The sequence below is a fragment of the Styela clava genome, chromosome 12, assembly GCF_964204865.1.
Source record: "Styela clava chromosome 12, kaStyClav1.hap1.2, whole genome shotgun sequence".
In the NCBI taxonomy this organism is placed as follows: Eukaryota; Metazoa; Chordata; class Ascidiacea; order Stolidobranchia; family Styelidae; genus Styela; species Styela clava.
The window spans coordinates 9,094,136-9,117,947 of NC_135261.1; the positions used below are offsets into that span (position 1 = coordinate 9,094,136).

The 23,812-nt window shown below is 33.4% G+C and overlaps 2 protein-coding genes across 4 annotated transcripts in view; one reads left to right on the forward strand and one right to left on the reverse strand.

Annotated features, from left to right (window-relative positions):
* LOC120330351 (E3 SUMO-protein ligase PIAS1-like) overlaps nucleotides 1-11,563 on the reverse strand; it is a 140,310-nt gene extending 128,747 nt beyond the window's left edge. For both annotated transcript variants that reach the window (XM_078118290.1, XM_078118293.1), the window contains exon 1: nucleotides 11,554-11,563. The gene's annotated coding sequence lies outside the window, so the exon portion shown is untranslated. The remainder of the gene's footprint in view (nucleotides 1-11,553) is intronic.
* LOC120329981 (cGMP-dependent protein kinase 1-like) lies at nucleotides 4,699-23,398 on the forward strand. Of its 2 annotated transcripts, XM_078118289.1 has the most exons (14): nucleotides 4,699-4,832; nucleotides 8,396-8,593; nucleotides 13,736-13,840; nucleotides 14,532-14,633; nucleotides 14,944-15,072; nucleotides 16,027-16,194; nucleotides 18,121-18,306; nucleotides 18,927-19,535; nucleotides 20,150-20,262; nucleotides 20,710-20,872; nucleotides 21,340-21,480; nucleotides 21,642-21,782; nucleotides 22,321-22,440; nucleotides 22,910-23,398. In XM_078118289.1, exons 2-14 carry the CDS (start codon nucleotides 8,402-8,404, stop codon nucleotides 23,060-23,062), a joined length of 2,322 nt encoding a protein of 773 aa, XP_077974415.1. In that variant the 5' UTR covers nucleotides 4,699-4,832; nucleotides 8,396-8,401; the 3' UTR covers nucleotides 23,063-23,398. The 2 variants fall into 2 exon arrangements, with proteins under 2 accessions (XP_077974415.1, XP_039252725.2); XM_039396791.2 differs by lacking the exons at nucleotides 4,699-4,832; nucleotides 13,736-13,840 and having other exon boundaries at nucleotides 8,340-8,593.
* The last annotated feature ends 414 nt before the right edge of the window (nucleotides 23,399-23,812 follow it).

A 23,812-nucleotide genomic window follows, 5' to 3' on the forward strand; every position in this document is an offset into this window, starting at 1 on the left:
ACTGCACCACAATATTTCATCTCATATTTTCCAGTTAAACATTTTTAATTTCTTTTGTAGTTAATTGATTCAGTTTTATGAAACCTCCATTTTATGAAGCCAAGGCGGTCTGGTCTGTTGCCAGGATATAAGTCATGACATCTACTTAGGCATATTTATTCTTCTATTTGACAAACATAATAAGATAACAATCGTTTGTTTGCCAGCTCAGTTTATATTCTAGCAAGCTATAAATATCGTCGCATAATACTTGGTTAACCAGTGATATGTAGATCAGAGAGAAGTTAGTGATAAAGTATATTCGTAATACTATAGATAGGCGATTGATGCTCGACTAATTTTATCTATTTCAACTTTCTGTAGGCGCAAGTGTATCTTAGAATGTTGTTAAGTCGGAGTGCATATAAAAAAAAAGATTTTCAAATGGTATTTATGGGCGGATGACCTATTTACTACACATTTTTTGAGTTGTTCTCATGAACACGATATTTAAAAGTCAATCAAATTTATGTTATTAAACATAATTATGACTTTAAATGTGAGATGACTGGATTATGAAACATCATTTCGTTTAAAGTAGTGTATATGATACGAGCACTTAAACTACAATTTCTGTATTTTTACCTCATGATTAAACTAAGCTACTCGTCTGTATTTGTCGAAAGAGTCGAAAGTTACGTCATAGGGATGGTGAAACGAACGGCAAATAAAACTGATTAGGTGAATGTATCGAGAAATGTTGTGACCTAGTTGATAGTCGTCATAGCACTACTTATGCGGCGCTACCATAGCGCGAGGTCTACCACTATATGTTGCGTAACCAGGTTCACCGCGAGTTCTAACGCGCTCCCTTAAAGTAAGGTTGTCTTTATTAAATGTATAGAGATAATTGATATTCGTAAACGATTGTAGTGAAGTTTTCGCACTATAGAGTGGATAACTAGGAGTGTCTTCCCCATTTAATACCAGAAAAAATACTGTCGACGAAATTGGCTTAACGCAAGGTTAAATATAAAGTGAAAGTATATAATATCTTAGGATGATTATGTCATTTTTATATAATAGTAAATGGCCGATAAATCTTTACAAGCTCATGTGAATTATTTGAAAAAGGAAAATGATTCAAGCCTTTCTTCATAACTTTATATTTTGAAATTAAATTTTAAATATTCGTCAGATATTTTGAAGAGATAGCCTCTAAACGAATACATCAAATCATAATGATATTATGTCATTTTATCACGAGAAAACCAAATTTTACAAACGGGAAGAAGAGTAATGTATTAATATTTACAATAAATTCAAAACATGTGAGAGAATTACTGAACAGTCAAAATGACTCAGCGATTCAATCTGCATACAGGCGAGAGTCTTTCATATCGACGGAGCCTTCGGTCGGGGTTGTTAGGGTGCAGATTTTCTTTTGAGATGTTGAAGATATGTATACATTTTGAGTATTCTAGGTTACCTCAAAAGTTTTATTATCTAATATTATTAAAGGATTGTTAAGTTATATTGAAAAATTTTCACTTCGATGAAGTGTCAATATCAATTTAAACTGTAATTAAAACGATAATGATATTTCCATTGATTTTTTTTTAGTTGTCTCATTATGTTATAGGTTTTAGTTGAAAATATAAGAAATGAACTTTTTTTGACTGCATTATTGATTATCAGATCTGACCCACTTATCTTATTGTACCGAAATGTACATATGGACCGTTTTGCTTTGTCGTCTGTTCTGGTGTGAAAATATTGCTTTTATCTATAACTAAGGGTCTAGTTAATTTTAAATTTTTAGAAATTGATGATGAATAAAGCTGCTAGTAGGCTATATATATTACATTTGATTTTTTTAAATTTCCTGTGAGTTCTATTGTGCTCGATATTGAACCCAGAGGTTTGCTATTTCCGAAAATATTGCGCCAAAACGTGAAATAGCACTAGATCTCAACGAATGTGTTATTTCGTGCTTACTCCAGTGTATTATTTAACATTGAAAATTAGAGATATTACTTTAAAGGAGAAAATTTATAGGACGAATTTAAGAATTGTGTAAAGAAACAATTTAGAGCAGACTTGTATATTTAAAAAAAAGTTGATATTATTTCAAATTGTTTCGAATGTCAGACTTCAGTTTTGCAACACTTGAACGCCGTTTCAGAGGGGAACATCAAACATCTAAATAGTGATCCACTATGTGTACAACTAAGTAAATGTTTTCAAAAAATTTAATTTGAATGATTCAAAATTCAATTACCATATATAAATTATTCTGAAAGCGGTTCATTAAAAGCGAGTCTGTGTCAGTAACTTTCAATTTCTGACCACAAAACCATGTTAACTTTGTTGTGGGGAAAATTATTCGATTTCGAGGTTTTATTCGATATATATATCCAATCGTGATCGATCATGAACTTTCCTTCAAGTTTGGAATTTCACTTTCTATTTTATTGATGTTTTATCTAATCAACTAGCGAAGGCGCGAAGGGCTCACCAACGTGAGGACTCCAAAGCCCCAAGGTGCAATTAATTTTCTACAATTCCGTCAAACATTTCTCAGGAATTACTTAAGGTTCCGCCGAAATATCGATTTATATCTAGTTAACTGCGAATCCTGGAGTGCCCTAGGTTTAATTGAAAGACTCTTTCCATCAATGGATGTGACAAGAGAGTTGAAGGCTGTAGAATTATATTTTTCAAGGGTTTAATATTTGTAGTAACTCAATATAACGCCATGCTTTGGATTTTTGAAATGAGTTAAAATATAAAAAATATCAGAATTGCATAAAAAAAGAGAGGAAAACGAGATTGAAAAGAGTGTTAGAGATTGATTAGAAAAATATTGTCCTGGCGAAAATACTTTTTTTGCTCTTTTCAGGCCACGCAAATAACACGTTCTCATAGCGTGAGTATGCGTTTACTTGCACTCGTCAATGTTCAGAGTTCGAGTAAGATCTCGCTCATAGAAAGCATCTTAGTTAAACACATAAAGCTTATGCAAGTGCAAATAGTACCAACTCTGAACGAAATTCACTATTTTGATTAGTTAGTTTATGGTTATGAAAGTGTTTTGCGGGTATCTGAGTACCGCGTATGAACACTTTTATCAGTTCATCCTACTGTCAAGTACTTACTAAGATATTATACATAGAAAGATTGGGTAATAACCTAACTTTCAGTGGTGATGCAATAACAAGATAATACTGCTGAAGTTGGAATGCAGGTGCATTTCCAAGTAAAAAGCATATATAGTTTTGCTGTCATATTCTTAGAAAAACAATACGGTTTCTAGACGGAATACATCAAAATTTCCAGTTATCGGGAACGAGTAAAAATACTCTAATATACAACCTCGTCACAAACGCCCAAATACTGACAACAAAAATAATTTTTATAACTATAAAATTGAATTATTATTGGATACGCATTGTGTATTTGAATCACTTTGATAACTTGTTGCTATTGCTGTAGTTGTTGAGTTTGTTTATCATTGTTGTAAAAATCATTTTTTTCTTGAAACTACTGGTCTGATGGTTTCCCAATTTTCAATAATCGAAAAAAGTTGAAGCCGCTAGAGGGCTATTACTTTCATTTTCTTCCATATTTTAAACCAAATTTTACTATCTACATTATATACAAACATTGGGCTGCACGTTTCATTACGCCAGCCCAGTCCGACATCTTCCCGACAAAACTGGTGCTCATTACTCAGCTCCGATCTCACCGGTACCGATGTGAATTGTTACGGCGGTTGGACCTGAATTGTAATTTGTATTCTAAGCTTCTCAGTGTAAGTCACATAGAATAAACGGCACTGGGGTTAGTTTTTATTGAAACATGTATTTGAGTACTGCTCTTTTTCCGATTAAAACGCCCTGAAATTTAGAAACATGTCATTAAAAAAAACAGTTGATTCTCTTGAATTTTATGTCAAATCCTTTTCGTCGCCTTGAAACATCAATATACCGTTGTTCCAGAAATTTGTCATTTTACATTACGTGTTACGTCCATAGTCTCCTAATTCGTTTCGCCGGAATCGATTTATGTAGTGCAATCGACGTCAACTGCCGACTTGAATACCCATAGGAGTTCCTAAGCATGACATATTCGATCATTCGTGGAAATCTTACGATAATCCTACAATTGAGGATATTCGACCATATTGAATTTGAACAATTGCAGATAAAGTGACAAGAAATCTACAGTAAAGAAAGTAAACTTTATATATACCAGAAGTTCCAAAACTTTATGAACTCACAACGCATTTGCTTTACATATTTGCGCATATAATCTTATGTCAAATTTTGAACAACAGCAAATAAAAAGTAATATTTCTGGAAAATAAATATATAAATTAAGATACCCGAGAATATATCCAGTGATGCAAACTTTGAGACGTTGCCTCACATCTCTCTCATGCAAGAGTCTCCGACAGGCCACTGATTTATATAAAACTAACATGTTTTTGTACTAACCGAACATTTCCAGTTTGAAAAATCGTACTCTAATGAATACACCCTGAGCGAGGTGTCAGGCATGAAGCTTGTACGTAATCGAGAACATATTGACATTTTACATTAGTTTATACTCATGAAATATTGAATATACTATTTTATATTTACCATTTAAGTTAATATTTTGGAGAGTAAAAACAGTATATTTGGACAAATTAAACAGACATTTTAATGAATTTTTTCCAAATCAACGTCACAGTTGTGTCTGATCTCTAAGCGGAGTTATGAAGTGCCAAGTACTGAAACTATATTGGTTCATGGCGGTGCAGTACGCGTTAGTGAATACAGATTTACACGAGACTTGGGCCAGATCAGGTAAAAGTTCCCTCCACATAATAGGTGGAATAATTTACTAATTATGTTCCACTGATTACCAATCCTCGACCAAACTAAAATATCAATTTCTGCGACCATGATTAAGCCCTAATGAGCGATAATGACCTATAATCAATAGTTCGCAATAATGGAACGCTAATTCCTTTTACTTATTTATAACCAAAACGTACAACCTAATTAATTAGTTTGTTTATTTGATGAATAATGAAGTAAAAATAATTTTGTTGGGTAACTTGATTCCATTCAACTGTGGGCCATCTGAATTCAGAAAACCAAAACTTTTAATAAGATTTGGTTGATTAAACCAAATGTATGGAATTGGAGCAGTATCATACTTAGTTTGAGATATTTATTTTCCTTGTGCATGAAACGAAAAATAAAATAAATCAATTGAAGAAAAGAATACCGCCCCTGTACGTATATATGTATATACTTGATAATACATTGAAATATATTTTATTTTAATTGACCAGAAACACAAAGAAAAATGTAAATAAGATTTATTTTTCAGCATTCTGGATTAAAATTAAAATACACTTAATACTTGAGGATAGGCTGTAGTATACATACGAAGTGATGCTAATGGAAAAGACTGAAGGTTTTATTACACAAGTATTCTAACTATCGAATTAATAAATTCAATATTTTATTTGCCAACATATGTGACACGATATATGGTTATTTGACGAGCGTTGACCAGTACAGTACTTGTTTGTTTGGTCATCCAATAAAGAAACCTAATAAAATTTAGCCATATTTTGTCTAATAATACATTAATTAACAAGCAACATGCTGTATAACGTCTGTATAATAAAAGCAAAACCTTTCACTTACAAGTTTACGTAAAAATGTAACGGTATTTCGGACTCAGATTAGGATAAACTTTAGTACACAACCTTCATTTATTTATGATCGTATAATCGGGCATTTATATTGTCAGTTATGATGCTGTTTGTTATACCGGGTCGTAAATTTTACTGCCGTCTATAAGAGGGAGCCACCCAGTTAGACTTTGCATTGTTTTGCTGCGTAGTATGCTATGTGAAATTTGCAGAGTCAAGAAATAGAACTGGTCGATCAGAAATCAATTTAGCAACAATCGCCATTGACTCGTGTTATTCATCAAATAAACCTTTTTTAAATGGACCAAAGTGCCATGGAAACATTGTTTTCATTAACGCAAATTTGAAGCTCTAAATATTTCGGGCATGAGAGTTTTGGAGCATAAATCTAGCTAAGCAGACAACTATTGGGATACGGCCCATTGCTGGTCCGTGAAAAATTTGTTACCAGGCGAAAGGGTTTTCCACTTTGAAAGGTTAAACTTTTTTGTGAAGTTTTGCAATTTTGGTTGGTTGTATAAAAAAGGGACTTGGTTGCCTTTTGTTTAACCTTTTATGATGAAATAATGCATAGCCTACTGAAAATAATGAAGCCATATTTATCGTCAATCAACATGGTATATTTGAATTTATGACGTCATAGGATTAGATTGCTAAGTCGAGTAAGAAGCTTTTATAAAGACCGATCAGGTCAAATTTTTAGTATTCGCTGTGAGTAAAAAGTTTGTCGATCCCCACTCTAGCAGACAATCGTGTATACTTGTCTCGGCATTTAGTAAACACCGCCTTTATGACGTAATAAATCAAGAATCATATGTGATTAGGTAGCAAAGTTTATGTAATGCAACAACGTGGATAGTTGCTTGATTTTATGTTTGTCTCTGGAAACTGACCCTACACACCCAATTTAGTTCTACTAAGTTCAGTTTGGCTGTATGACTTGTAGAATAGTCGTTATGTTAAAAATGGAGAACTGAAAAACGAGAATGAATAAATCATTTATCATAAAACCTTAACAATAATGGTACGTGCAAAATTACGCTTCAAGTGGCGTTCTCGGGAGATGAGACAATGTGCTGTAGCAGGGCAAGATGACGTATTGATTTGACTTAGTTTGAATAATGAAGGATGTATTGTTATTATTTCTATCGAATGGGGTGACTAAATATATTTCTCGAGGGAAAATACTTAATTATCCAAATCCAATTTTAACGAGGTGTTATTGAAATTTGCATAAGGTGGTGAAGGGATAGAAGGTGAAAGTTTGTTCGTCTGTTTTAGTGTTTGTCTGAGTGTTGAGATGAAATCTGTTTTTTTACCAATAAAGACCAAGCTGCGTAAATAACGTTATTTTTGTTCTATGAAACAATGAATCTGGTTTGAGTGATTATTATAAATTCAGTTTTGACAGAGGTGACAAATATATTTAAACAAAGCTTGCGCTTACTTTTTTTCAAAAACAGCGGGGATGACCGAAATATTGTCTTTTGTATAGCTAAAAATGACATTTTCATAATGAATATTTCAATCTCAGTGTCTTGTAGGAAAGAATATATAGTGTCAAGAATCAGGAACGAATTCTAATGTAACGAATTCTGAAATGAAAATATGGGTATTGCTCCATAGCTATCTTCACCTAAGGTTACATTATGGCCCCACCTTTTTCTGAGATAAGCAGAGAAAGGTGGAACAATAACCTAACCTGACGTATTCTTGCTCAGCTTGAAATAGAAAGAATAAAAACTTATCAGAAAATTAGCGCGAAAGCAGGGTAATCCGAAATTTGCTGTAACATTTTTTTATGGAAGAGGCAACTGTTAGCAGCATAATATTTCCTGTATCCAGGAGGATCTGCTTTTAATGTTGGTTCAACTGAGCAATGAGAGAGAAAAATGATTCATTTATATATATACCAACTGTTAATATTGTCGAATAACTTTACGACGGCGAATTCGATTTCTGGAAATTACATTAAAGACAATAAGGCACGTCTACGTTTTAAAAAGCATCAGTAATATCACTGATATCGTCCAGTTATTGCGCGTTAAGTGTTTTCTATATGAAAACAAACAAAATAATATCATGTGTTTGCCACCAAAAATACTCTATCTTTAAAAAAATTTAAAGTGTGTTTATAAAAATCGATCAAATTTATAACTATAAAATGCACGTATGATTTTTGTATTTATTTATAGTTAAATACAGTGATAGCCGTGCTAATCATTCTTCGCGTTGGCGACAAGTAAATGTGTAACGAATATCAGACTCATGTCGTCGAGTATCTACTCACATCATTGTTTACCCTGATTCATATTGAATTTTATGTTGGTATGGAATGTAGCTTACATAGTTAGCGATTGTTTGCCGTCATATTCAAATGTTATTACATCCTTTGTAATAGGCCCATGGCCTTGAAGATTAGTAACGTCAATGAAAGATAAGACTGACAAGTTTAAGTAGCTTCTAAGGTCATTTTATTAGAGTTACGACATGTTCTCATATTCGGAATGAGTCAGAGCAATACAGAAGATGTTTCATTCAAGAATTTAATAATATTGAAACATAAAACAAAAAGAATAATTTTTCTATATTTGATAAATTATTATTCGTGTATATTAATTAATGTTGGTTATTCACAGATGAATCAATTTTAGGATAGTACTATTTATATTTGGCTACACATTATTGCTTTGAACACAGGAAAAAATGTCGTTTCTACTATGTTGCTGTCCGAAAAACAAAGCAGATGGAAAGGGACAAGAATCTTACAAGAACTACCCAGAAGAAATTAGGGAGCTCGAAGAAAAACTGAATCAGAAACAAGTTGAACTGGAATCAATGCAAGAAAAATGTGCAGAACTAAATAAAAATCTTACTGCACTTCAACAAGAATTTCGAGTAAGTGACAAAAGCTTAAGAAAAATTCACGTTTAATTTTCAGTGCTTGAATATTATAAAAACACAAGATAGGGAATAAATTTTTTTAAAGTTAGTTCTGTTTGACCTTGTTATATCGTTTGTGACGTAATTTTCGATGACGTAGTCAGATGGGGTCGAGCATAATATATATATATATAGAAAAGTTGAAGGCCGTACCCACTACGAGTACTCACTATAGAAATGTCCCTATGTATCGGTAATTTTTCGATATCAGTATCGGTTAAAATAGGCCGATATATTTAGCACTTTAATCTGATTTAGAATGTTTCAAGCAGATAAGTTAGTATACGTATGTCGATAACGGATCATGTCCGCGGCATCTTTTGCCTCCGAGTCTATTGCTCACATCATAGCGAGTAGAAACAGGTATTAGGGCGTTCGTTTTTTGGTACCATGACGTTTTATTACAATTTAAACTTCTTACTGTTTTGAAATCAAGTTATTATCATTTATACTTTCAATTTGACAATTTGATAGGTTATGCAGATTTTACCTGTTTTTAGCTATTCATGAACCATTTCATCTCAACTTATTTGACTATCTTCGCTGGCAAAGTTTTTTGTTTACATTTTCAATAATAAATGGTAAACATGACAAAATATCTATCAGACATCATGGTGAATTTTCCCGTTGCGTGACTCTTCATTCCTCGCGCCAACATCGAAACATCTACATAAACTACCATAAGATAGTTTACTTTGTGATTCCTATGGGAGAAAAGTCGATAAGACGGCTTAACCATGGGCGTACTACAACCTCTCGTCCGATTATCAGTACATGTCAGGTAGAGGAATAATTATCTAGTTATTTTATTCAGTCGTATAGATTTAAGGAAAGTGTTGGGATCCAAATTTCCATGATATAAAGCAGTCAACGATGTGATTACTTCACGTATTTTAATAAACCGTTGGTTATTCAATCTGAAATACTGTTCACTGTAGACATAGTTCGCAGACAACTTTTATAGTGATATCGGTCAGGGTTGTCCAAAACGAATCGAATATTCGAAATTATTCGAATATCAAGGTATTCGAATACCTTTTCGGCTCATTTCCGAATAATTACGAATAGTAGTCACTTTTCGCCGTAAACACGGTGTTTCGTTTTACCGGAATCTTCAAACGACTTTTTACGCTTTCTCACGTATTACATGACGATGAGTCGGCATTTTGATTGTTTATATTCAGCGCGAATGTACGTCGCATAGTGTTGCGACACATTTGCACGTTTGCGTTGGTGGACATTGCCGACATTCGTCTTTTAATTCACAAAATCATTTCCATTAGTCGAAAAATCGACAATCACCGTATTTCCCGGCTAATAAGTCGCTTTTCTAGACCCAATTTTGGCTTGATTTTTTGGGGGGAGGGGCGCCTTATTGAGAAAGCATGTTTATTTTATTTCTATGTGGCCTGCTTATTTTTCGCATTAGTCTTCTCAAGCATAATTTGTGTTAAACCTTATATTTGGTTCTTATGGGTGTGCCAATCATGATATTTAATCGTAGGCCGGTTATCGTTACTTAAAAGAGAAAACACGGCCACCGCCACCGAGATAAAGTAAGTGATTTATGACCCTTTGGTTTTGCCGATTCAGCAGAAAACGACAGGGACATGAAACACAGCTGTGAAATAACCCGTGGACGTACCGTGTGGTACTTATCACATTCCAAAATTATTTCAACATTCGGGTTGATAGGTTGTCCAAAATGATTGCCGCTTTATAATTTAAATTTACCGCTTCGTTGTTGAGAATAGTTAATTCCGTGAGTATGGTTCTACCAAACAAACATGATCTGGTTCTGTTCTGACCCTATAAAATTATAGATTGTTCAAAATGATTGTGATTTTTAACTTAAAATTACCGCTTTATTGTTAAAAATAGTTAATTCTGTGAGTATGATTCTACTAAACAAACGTGATCTGGTTCTAAACATTATTATTAGCGCATATTAGCATAACTGAACAACAGGGAATAATTTTTCTACCCGTCTTCTTGGCGGCCTATATGGGAAACCCCCTTTTTTGAGTGCTAAAAATATACATCGTCCTATTTGCCATGTAGGCTTATTAGCCGGGAAATACGGTATTTATAGCCGTAATTGTTACGATATCCAATAAATTGTCACAAGTTGGGAAACAAGTTGATTTATTAGAAAAATACTTTCACCCGCTTTCTGGAAAATAATTTTGATAATGATGGTCAAAAGTATCGATAATGAAAGTATTAATACCAAATACCACGGGTATTTGTGGGCATGAAATGTGTGGTGAACTGCCCAATTATAATTATTTTCGGATTCGTATTTACAAAATATTAAAACTATTATAACTCAAAAATACAACGGCGATTTGTGGACTTGAATGTGTAATAAAGTATAAATTATTTTTCCTACTTGTGACAATTTTTTCGAGTACGAAAATAAGAATCAAAAATTAATTATATCCGGGCACAATATCACGGCATTCTGTGGACATAAATTGTGAGGCAAACTCGCGATTGATATTAATTTTTGATTCCTATTTTCGTATTTACAAAATACAACGGTGATCTGTGGACATTGAACGTGTGGTAAACTACCCGATTATAAATAATTTTTGAACCCTATTTTCGTATTTATAAAATAATAAAAGTATTATTACACAAACATACAACGGCGATCTGCGGACTTAAAATGTGTGGTAAAGTTCCCGAATATATTTACTTTTTGATCCGTATTTTTGTACTCACAAAAAAATTGTCACAAGTCTGAAAATGAACTCATACTTTATCCCGCTTTTTGACAAATAATTTGGATAATGGTTGGTATTTAAAAGTATGGGCGTTTTACTAGGATGATTTTGTGTTGCGCAAGCATTCAAATCCATCACCGATACCACTATTTAAAATGCCTTGTCGTATTATTTTAATTCTGTTAATTAATACAACTCATGTTATATAAAATATATATCGCAATAATCTGCAAACATGAAATGCCTGGTAATATAGCCAGGTTGTAGATAGAAGTTATTCCATTGTTTATTGTATGAAAATTCCTTCATACACTTAGATTCTATTACTGGATTTTACTTTCGAAGTATTCGAAATTTCATATTCGAAAATAATAATTTCGAATGTATTCGAAATAGTGAACTATTCGGTATTGGCCATCCCTGATATCGGTACATCTTAGTAATTACTACATCAACGAAAATGGGTGCCGTACAGAACAAAAATCTTGGCCTCGCCAATACGTCGCATAACACCGTTGATTGTTGTATTTTGAGAACCTTGTCAGTTGTAATCCTTCACGGACCTGGAATTTACTTGACCTTATAGATTTGGTTTATCTTGCATCAGAGCCTATATAATACGTTGATGCAGCGCGTTCACTACCGTATATCTTTGTGTTGAAATTTGCAGTGGTTTGAGTAATTGTCTGAGACATTTTGTCAATAAAATTACATAGATCCAGCATACAATAAATTCTTTCGCTAGCAAAAGAGGATTTATTGGCTTTGGCTAAATTCAACACAACTCGTTATAATTAGGATAAAACCACTTTATACTGATTTTATTTATATCAGTCTTCTTTAGTGCACAAATTTTAATGTCAGATTAAATATTGCCATATGTTGGTTCTTATATGCCCTGTACATTACATAGATCACAGATCGTTAGCACTATGCTTGACATAACCGGCAATGGGACATGCTCACAACAATATAGGCTAATCAACACTATATATAATTATTTATACACGCATAAAATGTTACCATTACAATTTTCTCTCTAAAAATGAGCACCATTTTCTTAATATTTGTTGGTAATAAATTGTAGTATTTGATTAATACCCAAATCTATCGATTTCTCATATATTTGTTTGCAAAATTCGGCTAATTTTGGGCGTTGGTTTGCTGAATAAATATTTAACAAAATAGCATCGTCATGAGAGACCTTATTCTTGTTTGAACTTCCAACAAGGCCTTAAGACTGATGATTGATTGCAGTCAATATTAGTTGACTGAAATGAATTACATTCGTAGAATAAGTTTAAAATATGAGTGAATAAACTTGGCAAATATTCGAAGTAAACAGATGTTGGCCCGAGCCTTGACCCCAGAAATTTTTCTACAGTTAACCATTGCAAAATGGGATCTTTCGTACAACACCCGCGCCAAACGCTCAAAACAAGAAAATTTGTAAAAATCCGATTAGTGTTTGAGTTGCAGATTGCGTTGGAAATTGTCAAATCATTTTGAACCTCAACTAGATAATTACTAATTTGTTATTTAAAAACATAGCGGTGTCGTTTTCCCAAATCCCACAATTTTGCATTAGTGTCGGGGGCTTTCTACAAAAGATCCGCAAAAAGTTTGATGTTTATTACAGCAATGTTTTCGTGGTTTGAAATGTACAAACTAGTTCACATGTTCATAACCATCATTTTGATTCAACGTATCTGCTTACCTGCTATTAAAAGTACCGGTAGCTAATTTTAGGATAGTCTATCTCGGCTTTTTAGAGAATAACTGTTGATTCTGTAACTAAACTGAAACGTCAGAAAATCAATCTAACGTTTCTGTCATGCTCAAAAATCCCTCTGGGTGTTTGAACGGCTAAAAGTTGTTTGAACGGCTGCTAAAAGTTCAATTGTTGCGTCACATTCGAAATTTTGCTGACTAGTTAATGTCAGCCACTACGCCACCGTAATCACGCATATATATAGAAGAAACCTCGAATGAACTACGCGGGAATTTGTATCGAACTAGCATCGCATGCGCTCTCTCACCATCACAACGACGGGTTAATTAAAATATTATACAATGTCATACCTAATCTGGGACAATTTAAATCATAAGTTGATTTTGTTTGGTCCCGCAGAATACAGCTGCGCAGAATTGATGCATTGGAGCTGATAAATAATTCCGACTACATGACTAACTTAAACATCCTTATCGTAAAAATAAACACTGCTTTCGGAGCGATCTTCGGATATAAGGTTAACATTTTGCGTTACTAAGCATTCGTCAAACAAACACCAAACACTGCTTTTTACTTATGAACTTATTGTAATTTTAAGCCACGGCAGAAAATATTCACAAATTAAATTTTATTCAGGAAAAATCGGAATCAGAAAGTGAGCTCAAAACGAATTTGAGTTCAAAAGATGATGAGATATTAGAGTTGAATAACAGCGTAAAAGCTCTGGAAGAGAAACTTGACGTATGATTTCACTGAGTGAAATGCGAATCAGTGTGCTGTTTAATTCCCTCTAATTGATTTTTGAACCTAATGATTATTTTTAATTAATTTTATGTTTTATTTATCGTAACTATTCATTGGTAAAATCAATAATTAATTTTGAGGCTTAATTCAAAAATAATTTAAGTTGTTTCAAATTTCAATACATATATATGATTTAATTTTAAAATCTTTAAATACGAACATCATTGGAATACGTAATCGTTTATCATCAAATAATTTATCATATATTTACAACTATCGCTAAATACAAAACAATATCGGACTACATTGAGTCTGCTACCGTAACAGTACATATTTGGGCGCTCCCGAAGATGGTTCACAACCTGAACCCTAACCTGGTATACACATACTATGTTCAGGTTGTGCGCCATCTTGGTGCACATACTCTTGGAGTTGAAACTAATAACTAAATGTTTCAATGCTATACATGTAATGATATAAATCATTTATATAATTATAAAAAATCGAATGACAATACATAACTCTTGGCTTTGCTTTACTCTTTCTGCCGTGAAGACACAAATACATTTACGACGACACGGCGCAAATTACATGCAATAATTTGCACTGCTGTGAACTTCAGTGCCGAAATAAACTCGCGTTAGCGCGTTAGCATTCGGAGAAATTTATATTTTTCTTATGTTTCTAGATAAACGATAAAAATTTCCAACGAAAAGAGAAAGAATGGGGAGAAAAATTGCAAGAAAAAGACAAGAAAATCAAACAAATGGAGGGAACTTTTATAGATGTTGTAAGTTGACTCTTCTTATCTGGTTAGGTTAGATTACTACTTTGAATACAATCTCAATGCCCGGTTTACCTAAAGTCATTGTCCTTATAAATTTTCATATCACAAACTCATGTTGGAAATTGTTTTATTTTTTATTCAAATTTGTTTAAATTACAGCTGTTTTAAATTAATACACTGATAAATTTTGTTCATTCATTTGCATTAACATGCCATAAATGTCTCGAGATCAAGCCTTACGAAACCATGACTACGGGAAACTTAAAATAATGATTAAAGATTGTCAATAACCAATTTTATTCGTTTCTCTTAGATGCCGCCTGTAGAAAAACGACCTCAAAGGCGTCATCGTCCCGGTGTTGGAGGAAACACGGTGAAAAATGATAACGTGAAAGCTGTAAAAGTTGAAAAAAATCTGAATGACAGAAAGTTTTTATTGGATGTAAGTATTTTGATACCTTATATAATGGTTTATTCAATTCTTTCGATTTCCAGTCTAATTTTTAGACTTGCTGCTATTTTGTTAATGTGATAAAATTCAACCTCGTCACGTAGAGAAAATAGACTAGACAATTCAGTCAATGCGCCCTTTTCTGAACAAAAATTGGATCAATGAATCGTATTGCAAAACTGTTTTCGTGTCGTCTCGGCAACCAATGGACCTACAGATTTTGAACTGAAGATGGAGGAAAATGCCAGAAGATTAGCCGTTTCAGTCCTACGGGGCCTGGCCTTTTACTCTCATTTCGCTGGTTTTCATATATCACGGCCTCATCCTTCCGTGCTATTTAATATGACATTAGGTACAATTCTTGGAGCCGTTGGTCGAACATTTTATGAGATTGCAGTGGCCATATTAGTCATTTGACTTTCGTGTCCATATATTTAAGCATCGTTCTCTCGTGAGTGCTCAATTTCGTAATAGAAAAATATTAAAACAAAAGTCAAATAGAAATGCAGTTATTCAAACAATGTCATTTTAATTCAATACAATAAATATCAATCTCATCCAAATTGCTTCGACTTACTTTCAATTCACCGATAAGTAATTTGATACAAATTGATTTATTCATTTTTGTGTCTAATCAATATTTCCATCGTTATTCATTATCTTTGCGGAGAGAATTGTGGAAAGACAAATGTAGTCAATTTACATATCAGATTGCCTCATTCTACCACTCGCAGGTGCAAGTACTTTAAAAAATAAAAGAGTAATATTTTTTAATTAAAACAGATAATGTTCTAAAAACAGGTATAAAAAAGCATATAAATTTTGTTGATTTGTCAAATTTTGTTGGATTGGATAACCCAGATGCTGCTGACCTTGACTGTTTTTCATACAGCATTAAATTACTTTAGTCTGCTCTTTTGTAATATATTTGTTTCTCTATTTCAGGCAATCGCATCTAATGATCTTCTGAAACGTTCTGATGAAAGACAAAAGCAGGAAATGGTCGATTACATGCAGTATGAGGCGTTTCCTCAAAATAAAGTAATAATAAAGGAAGGAATGTACGGAGACCGATTTTATATAATTCAGATCGGAACATGTGATGTAACACAGGTAAATTTAACCTGTTAGTAGGATGAGTGAGTGACACACGGCCTGTGAACATTTCAATTTCAAGCAATCTTACAAAGTTCTTACAAAGATTACTTGACTTCGTATTTTTAAGTAAGGGAAATCATAAATTTTCAATAAACAATGTGAAACACAATTTTCCATTCGAATAGTACCGTATTATTTTCTCGATTCGCTGATTGTTGCACCATTTCAAGCTAGAATATCCCGCTCGTGTATGTGCTCAAAACAAACAAAATTTATACAGAGATTCCCAGGAATGGTTTTCCAACTTGAAAACGACCTTTGGACCTAGTATAAATATTTCGCTTTCGAAGCATACTGAATTCTAAAAATTAGACTACAGGCTAATAATGACGCAATTATAAAGTAAACGTTACTTATGACTCAGGAAAAGAACAGCTCGTTGAAACGACTAAATTAAATACTTCAGGTCGTCGGAGCCCAACTTTTTATTTGCTCATGTAATCACAAAAAAAAACAAAATTTCCCGAAATGTCAAACGGAGAGGGCGTGCTTGCATGCTTTTTAAGCGTAAGACCAATCCATATCAATGATTAGATAGATTTATTTTAATATTATTATGTAATACAGTGTATTTCACTAAACACTAGAACCTTAATTCATTTGTGGGAGCTACTTTGAACTTTGACCGAATTTTAGATATTTAAGTGTTTATTCATTTTCAAGTGTCCAAGTCACCTTGCGGCCTTTTCATAAGCGAGTCATATATAATAAATAAGCAAACAATAGGATATCTATTATATTCAATTTCGGATTTTTTAATTCAGACATATGTTAAAACACACATGTTTCATGAATGAAACTTTGATTTTCAGAAAATTCTTGTTTTTTCAGGGTAACTTACTAAATTGTGAACCAAATATTATTTGAAGTTATACTTCGCAATTTCTGCATAGATCTATCATACTCAGTGGTTTCTCTCAGTTTTGTTTGGCAGCTCAGGAGAGAAACAATTCACAGTCTAATACAAAATTAAAAAATCTAAATAAAGAGAACACACCGATTCACTGTTGAATAAGGAAAATGAATATTTGCGCACAACGATTAATTTTTGAGAACAAACATTACTTAAACTTGGTTTATGAGATTCTAGGAACTTTGTAATTAAGCTATAAATCCTATTTGATGAGGTAAATAAATTGGCCGCAAAGTATCACCGAGTATTATGCAACGTCTAGTTCCGAAAAACCTAAATTCAACACAGCCCAGACTTTTTCAGTTAATAATTAAAAAAAATCATTTCCCCACGGTCGTTCACCGTTCGTAAGACAAACGAAACTGTCATAAAACTAGTCACCCTAATTAATGTCAAAACACGCAATAGTGGTGAACCCACCAATAAATCAACACAGATGAAAAAAATAATAGAATTTATTGGAAATTTTACAGTAACAAAAATTTAATATGCATTTGCTTATAATAAATATCAAGCATGAATTTTATGTATCCCATTTGGTCGAACCTGGTATCAACAAAAAATGTAGCGCGAATAGCACAATAACTTTTGGAATTTGTTAGCAGTGCATATTTTACGTACCAATTAATCGTAATGTTTATTTTCGCATAAAATCAGAACCATTTTACACGATCAGCATTTTAGAGATCAAATATAGTTAATGATATCAACTAATTTAATAAACATACCTCTTTCACTATTGCAGTTAAATTTAACAACATAATATTCAATGTACAATTAATTTTACCGGTAAAAAAACATCATAAATATGTCCTGGTCTTCTAGCTCCATTAATTTCGCATTGGGAATTGGGAAAGGTGTCTTTTTATTACACTTCGTTATTCCTAGTTAAGTGTGATGACCGACTTTCATTTACATGAATTTTTACTGAACTTTTAATGAACTATTTTTACTTGCTTCAATATCAGAATGGAAAGCATATCAACACTATGAATCCTGGAACAGTTTTCGGCGAACTTGCAATTTTGTATGGTTGTAAGCGAACAGCAACTATCAAAGCTACAAAACCAGTCAAGGCGTGGTATCTAGAAAGACAAGTTTATCAATCAATTAGAAGAAAAGATTGGGAGTCACAATATGGTGCTCTGCAAGAGGTGATTGGTATATATATTTTTTCACTAAACAACAGGACAAATTTCTTGAACATTTCCAGTAGCTGTGGTGGCTTCTAATTGATATCTTTCTGTATATATATTTCCTATATTCTCTGACACCATTACATTAGGTTAGGCTTTACCCCACCTTCCCGTGTTTATATTAACAACAAGAACAACACAAGAGAGCTACGCTCAAATATATGGACACGTCTGTTCACAGTACAGTACGGCATACCGTACCGTCAGATCAGTCTACAGATATATTCACACCAAGCGAAGCAGTACAGTTGGACACAAAATGGCGTCCGATATCCGTAGAACGTTCAGTGACGTCATAGCAAACAAAAACAAATCTCACAGAGCTAACAGAAATATTTGAAATAAATAAAAGTAATAGCTTTCTGAAGAAAAATTTCATCTTTAACCACTAAAAATTTCAAAGCAATTGGTCCAGTAATCTAAGAGAAAAGCGTTTTTTTAATATTTCCAATAGGTGTCCAAAAAGTGTCAAAGAACAACAACAACATAACAACAAAACGATCGTTATGTCCACTAAACGTGTCCAATAAACGTGTCCAATAACTAAACCTATCCTAATGTAAATTCTTTTTTTTTAGCTTGTCAAGAACACTCCACTCAAAGATCTCGGCCCGAAAAAATTTCTTAAAATTTCGGACGCCGTCACTACAGAAGAATACGAACGAGGCGATTTTATCTTGAGGCAAGGAGAAATTGGCGAAACATTTTATATAATAAAAGAAGGCGAAGTAGACATAACTATCGCCCAAGAGTCGTCATCAGATGCTCATGGAACGTGGATAAGAACTCTAGTGAAAGGCAGTTATTTCGGAGAGAAAGCTCTTCTCAAGGGCGGCGATACACGAACGGCAAATGTTATCGCAAAATCAAACAAAGTTATCTGTCTCACTCTTGACCAAGAAAATTTTATCAAACTAATCGGTGACGATGCTAAAGTATATTGGCCAGAGCCAGGCAGATCTTCCATAACTTTGGCAGCAAAAAGTCCTCGCCCTTCGCCATTACCAATTGCAAAGTTGGCTCCCGTTACGGAACGACCTTCCACCACGTCTCGGCAATTATTGCAGGATGTATCGTTGAAACAATTTGAATCTATTGCAGTTCTTGGCCAGGGAGGGTTCGGAAAAGTGGAACTTGTGTGTTTGGATAACAGGGACACAAGTTACGCACTTAAATGCATGAAAAAGGTAATCTATCATCAATTTACTTTGTTTAGCTGGAGATGTCTGCAATGGCCAATACTTAAACTATTATATATATATATGTAACTACATGTAGACCCTGAAAAAACAATTTCGTTGTTATGAGTCTGGCAATGTGATTGTAAACTCGAGAAATAAATTGAATAAATTCGTTCAAATATATTCGACAGGAAATATCACCTTCCAACCTTTGTAAACTTTCGAACCTTAAACGATATTGACAGTTGAGAAAAATTTAAACAATATTTTTCATCCAAGCGCCCCATCAAGACTAGTTCTACTTTATGTCCATGACTTCCGAAATTCTACGTTATCAAAACCAATAATAAACAAACGTGATTATCATTATTTTACGATTGTCTGTAGGAAGGCTATGTACACACGACCATTCAGACACCGCAGTTTAGTTGGATAGGAAGAAATCTTTGCTACGTAGCACATGTGATGCTGTTGCCTAGCTACTGGACAAAAATTAATTCAAAACTATGCTTACAATCTACTTTTTCACATGTTTTGAAATGGACTTTGTCGGCATTTACTATACGAGATCAAATTTTACATGAATTTTCATATAATTTATTTTTAATATTATTTTTCAGTCTCATATCGTTGAAACAAAGCAAGAAGAACATGTCTATTCGGAGAAAAATATAATGATGCAATGCCATTCATCATTTATCGTTCGACTTTATAGAACCTTCAAAAATGAGCGGTAAAATTTACTATGTATTAAAAGTATTCAAATCGTATCGTGTAGTCGGGATATGGAATTGGGGTTTGTTGCTTCTTCTCTGGTTGAAGTAGAAGCCCAATCGTATTCTAAATTCCATAAGTGTAGACTGGGATTCGAATTGTCAAATTTTGGCCAAAAAAGGTGGCAAATGACTCAGTTTTAGGATTTGGACTTTGGTAATCCCATAATTCGGAGTCTTTATTTATTCGGAGTCGAAAAGCGTGCTGGAGTCGGCTAATCGGATAATGCAGAAGCGGTGGGATTTGGCTATCGAAATTTCAGCGCTGCTATGTTTTATCAAGCCTTCTGTCTGATCATTGCAACTGTGCTTCATTTGTCACACAAATATAACTCAGAGCTTTTTCTCGAATGAAATGAATTCTTATTTATTTCTAAATTATTTCATATAATATTGAATTTCCATAGATATGTATATATGCTGATGGAAGCTTGCTTAGGAGGTGAATTGTGGACTCGATTGAGGGATGAAACAAAATTCCCGGATAGTCGAGCAAAGTTTTACACAGCCTGTGTCGTAGAAGCTCTCGATTATTTACACCAAAAGGGAATTGTCTACAGAGATTTGAAGGTGATTATTATATCATTATCATATCAGCTTATTTCATCGAATCATCGCACATCTGGATCCGGATCTCGACTCCGGATTGAAAAATAGCTCAAACTCCAAGATTCCAAATACAGGCTTATACAACGTTAGCGCTGACAAGATCTTTTATCCTGTTTCAGTGATCCTACTCGCTATTTTGGTACTTTTAAAATTCTAACCCGACTCTCGAATCTGGATACTTTATAATTGACTTTCTGAATCCGCTAAGTTTTCAACCAAAGCAGATACAATTCCAACAACAGCAAAATGCCGGACTTCGATACTAGAGTCCGACTCTTTTATAAATTCTTTCCGTATATATGCATGGTATAATGATTGCGGATCAATAATAATTGATAAACGACTAAAACAAGTTTTATTCTTCAATTTTATACTATACGGTATTGTACTTTGTACTTCGAAAACTGAATTATTCTTACTCTTTTTAGCCTGAAAACTTACTTTTGGATAAAAATGGATACGTTAAAGTTGTGGACTTTGGATTTGCAAAAATGATACAACCTGGCGAAAGAACATGGACGTTTTGTGGAACTCCAGAATACGTAGCTCCAGAAATTATTTTAAATCAGGTTCGTTTCACATAAAATATATTTTATAACAACCTAATTACTGTATTAGGTTCCTTTTCATGAATTATAAAAGTTGTAAAATGAAAATTTATTCCTAATTTAAAACTATAGAAAGGCTGGGTATATCTTTTATTCAACGATCTCTTATATTTGTTTTGCAGGGACATGACGTGTCAGCTGACTATTGGGCACTTGGCATTTTGGTGTTTGAATTTTTGGCGGGAAATCCACCATTCAATTCTGCTGATGCCATGAGAACCTATAGAATGGCACTTCGAGGAATTGACGCCGTCGAATTCCCCGTGAGTGCAATTAATTTTTTTTTTTGAGATATTTTGTGAAAGTATTAGCAGAGTTGCAATCAATAAACAGTAACCATATCAAAACGGCATAATCAAAGAATAGAATGAACTACTTGCTCTCTTTTACTGTTACCAGCCTATCTAGGATGTATGGCTCGTCTGTTGATATTTCTCATACTCATACTTTCATACTCCTATTTTTCATAGGCAGTGGGAGGAATCACGGATGTTCGCGCAAACCCGTGGTTGGGTGTCATTGCAGTTAGCGAACCCTTCTATGTTTTAGACCCCTCTTGATGAAGACCCCCTAATTGAGAGGCTACTAGAACCAAATACCTAGCTATCAATCAACAGAAAATGACTCTCTGGCAATCAAACAAAATTCTATGTTCCACCGTTCACCAGAATTTATCAACCGTCGAAATATTTAATGCTAACTCTTAATTAATCTTATTTATTATTTCCAAAAATCAACCATTTTTTGATTTAAATTTTTTATTAGAAATTTTGTGTGAATATTTTATTCTTTAAATTTCAGCTTCATATCAAAAAACCCGCCCAAAACATGATCAAGAGACTTTGCAGAGAGAAACCAACTGAAAGACTCGGAAACTTTCGCAAAGGAATAGACGATATTCGTAATCATAAATGGTTTACGGTAGGAATCAAACAAATTATCACTTTCCTAATACCAAAACATAATTACCATCTTTGCTTTTTAAATAATTCAAAATTTGATCAAGTTCAAATTTTAGAAACGGCGAATTACGACCTCACGTCCGGATACCAGTCCATGTCGGGTGTGGTATAAGTTATTCAGATACATGGAAATGTTTTGAAAATTGTTGTTGTTGTTGTTGGGGCAACTTTTTGTTGCAGAAAATTTTTTTTTTCGTTGCTGATGAACGAATCAAGTACTTAAAATGAAGTCTTCAGTAGCTTATTAATCATATTTCTTCAATTTAACTCTGAACCCTGAGATCCATATTTTATTTAAAATTTCGCTGGTTTATGATATTAAATGATCAATCGATTGACTATCAGCTGTGTCATGAACCAACATTTTTACACCAACTTGTATCATTTTCTTCATGCTGAATTGCATACAAATTTATATTCTTCCTCAGGGGTTTGACTGGAAAGGATTACAACGCGGAAGCTTACAAGCAGAATACATTCCTATTATAAGCAGTGCAGTTGACACACAGAATTTTGACAAATTTGAAAGAGTCAATGAAAAAGTTCCTTCGGAAAATTCAGGCTGGGATGAAAACTTTTGAATAACTTGCTTCAGGAAGAGAAGGAAAAAAAGGAATCGATCAAGAAAACAAATCAATTAAGGTTGTTGATGGATGACTTACATTAATCAGAAAAAGAGACATGTATTCATCAATTTGCCACATGCTACTAATACTTTTTGGAATTAGAATGAATCTCCTGTATTTTGAATGAAAATTCCAATCCCATATCGTGATTATATCGCGGATAACTCGAAGGAAAGTCATTTGCTGGCTGATATTTTTCCGAACGCTCTTTATGATTTTTTTTTGTTTTTCTTTACGTTTTTGTCAGTCAGATTTACTATCTAGAAATAATCTATAGGAAATATTTTTGTTCTGAAACACCTTGACATCTCTTTAAGGTATCGTATTTTATCAATGTTTTATTCCTATTTTCTGTGTTTCCACGTGTAATTGACTGTTGTAAAAACTTTAAATGAGAGTATAAACTAATATTTTTTCATTTGAAATACAAATTAGGAACGAATTATTTTTGATTGAAACACCAGCGACGTCTTTGACGACGTCTTCCCGAGTAATGCAAATGTCATGATGCAGTTTATAGAATTCATCATTACGTCACAATAGTTTAAAAAAATCAACATGATATCACAGTGGGTTTTCGCCAGAAGGAAATACAAAATATGACGTCATAAAATCAACAAAAACCGGCTTACGACATAGGCTGTAACGTAATTTCTGTGAAAATATTTTATTCGTAGCTGCATTTGGTCGAAAATATTAGAACTG